This window comes from Rhinolophus ferrumequinum, chromosome 3 (genome assembly GCF_004115265.2).
Source record: "Rhinolophus ferrumequinum isolate MPI-CBG mRhiFer1 chromosome 3, mRhiFer1_v1.p, whole genome shotgun sequence".
Classification (NCBI taxonomy): Eukaryota; Metazoa; Chordata; class Mammalia; order Chiroptera; family Rhinolophidae; genus Rhinolophus; species Rhinolophus ferrumequinum.
In genome coordinates, this window is record NC_046286.1 from 36518178 (window position 1) to 36519952 (window position 1775).

The 1775-nt window shown below is 35.0% G+C and overlaps 1 protein-coding gene across 1 annotated transcript; it reads right to left on the reverse strand.

Moving 5' to 3' along the window:
• Positions 1-572: 572 nt before the first annotated feature.
• LOC117016477 (ATP synthase subunit f, mitochondrial-like) lies at positions 573-836 on the reverse strand. Its single transcript, XM_033095763.1, has one exon. It carries the CDS (start codon positions 834-836, stop codon positions 573-575), a length of 264 nt encoding a protein of 87 aa, XP_032951654.1.
• Positions 837-1775: the final 939 nt, after the last annotated feature.

The window sequence follows — 1775 nt, forward strand, 5'->3', positions numbered from 1 at the left end:
CTCTCCCTCTCCCTCTCTTTTGCACTTAGAATTTTTTGAATGTAAGTTGCAGACTTACACCTCCTTTACTGCTAAACCCTATCAGTGTGTATTTCCTAATAACAAAATAATTCTCCCACGTGATCACAGGCAATACTTATCATTTAAAATTTGCAGACTTTATTCAGCAATCACGAATTGTCCCAAATAATCACAGCAAAAGTACATCCAGGGTCATGTGTTGCATTCAGTTGTCATGCTGCTTTGTCTCCTGTAACCTAGAACAGTTCCTTATCTTCCTTTGTGTTTCATGACCTTCACATTTTTGAATAATTTAAGCTAGTTATGTTGTATAAATTCTCTCTATTTGGGTTTGTTTGATATTTCTTCATGGTGAGATTTAGATTATGCATTTTGGCAGGAATACCACAGATATGGTATGATGTACTGACCAGAGTTTTGTTTTGTTTTTTGAAGCAGCCCAGAACCAGTCATCTTTTATTAGGTGTTAGTTATGATATGAAAGGATTCCGGGGTGCTGGGCAAAGGTCATGGTCAGGAATGCGGAGTGTGCCCTCCTCACTGAGTCCTCTTCAGTGGTACTTGTGTCGCTGCTCATGTTTGAGTTCCTTGTAAGGACAGCAGTCCTTGAAAAGCACATAAGCTGTCAGTACCATAGAAACCCCAGAGATGCTCGCTTTCTTCACATTGACATACTTGTAATACCAGTAATAACCTCTTTGAAATGCTCCAGCAGTGCCTGTAAGGATGAAATCCTGTATCAGTATCCATCTTGGCAAGTCCCCTGTTTTGACATCCGTGACTTTCTTCCCCTTTAACAGTACAACTGACACCATCTTGGAATCTGGAGTGTCTGCTCTCCAGAGTTTTGATTGGTTAAGGTGCTGTCTGCCTCCTTACAAGTAAAGTTACTGTTTTCTGCTTTATAATTAATAAATGTCTGGGGAGATGCACATGTTTTTAAATTATATTTATTGTTAGGTATTTGATATTGTTTGATGCTATTGTAAATGATATTTAAAACATTTTAAACTATTGTTGGTATATAGGAATGTAATTCATTTCTGTACATTGATCTTATATTCCACACTTATTAAACTCATTTATTATAATTTATTTGTAAATTTAAAAACTATTTTCTTTGTATGCAGTTATGTCTGCAAATAAGACAATTTTATCTCTTTCTTTCCAATCTTTATATCTTTTTCTCCTTTTTCTTACCTTACTGCACCAACTAAGATCTCAAGTATAGTGTTGAATATATGGTAGCAGGCATCCTTACCTAGTTTCTATTTTTAAAGGAGAAGCTTTCTATGCTTTAGTGATAATTGTGATTTTTTTTTCCCCTGTAGACATTTAGATCAGATTAAGGAATATACCTTTCCTTCCTGGTTTTCTAAGGGTCTTTAAAGAAAAATCACAGTTGACTTGAATTTTATACTTTTAATGTGGTGAATTCTAATGATTGACTTTTTTAAAAGTCAAGTTTATGGAGGTATAATTTACATAAAGTAAAATTTACTTTTTTAGGAGTACAGTTTGAGATTTAGGATAGTTCTGTTTCCCCAAAAAGTTCCCTCCGTCCCCTTTGTAGTCTGTTCTATTCCCCTTCCTCAGCCCCTGATCTTACCTGATTTCTGTCATTTTAGGTTAGTTTTACCTGTTCTGCCATTTCACATAAATGGAATCTTACACTATATAGATATTTGCTTATCCATTCATCTGTTAATGGATATTGGAATTGTTTCCAGTTTGTGGCGATTATGAAAGAAACT

What these genes read in the sequence shown, in the direction of transcription:
- LOC117016477 (XM_033095763.1), bottom strand. Translation starts at nt 836, where the DNA reads ATGGTGTCAGTTGTACTGTTAAAGGGGAAGAAAGTCACGGATGTCAAA.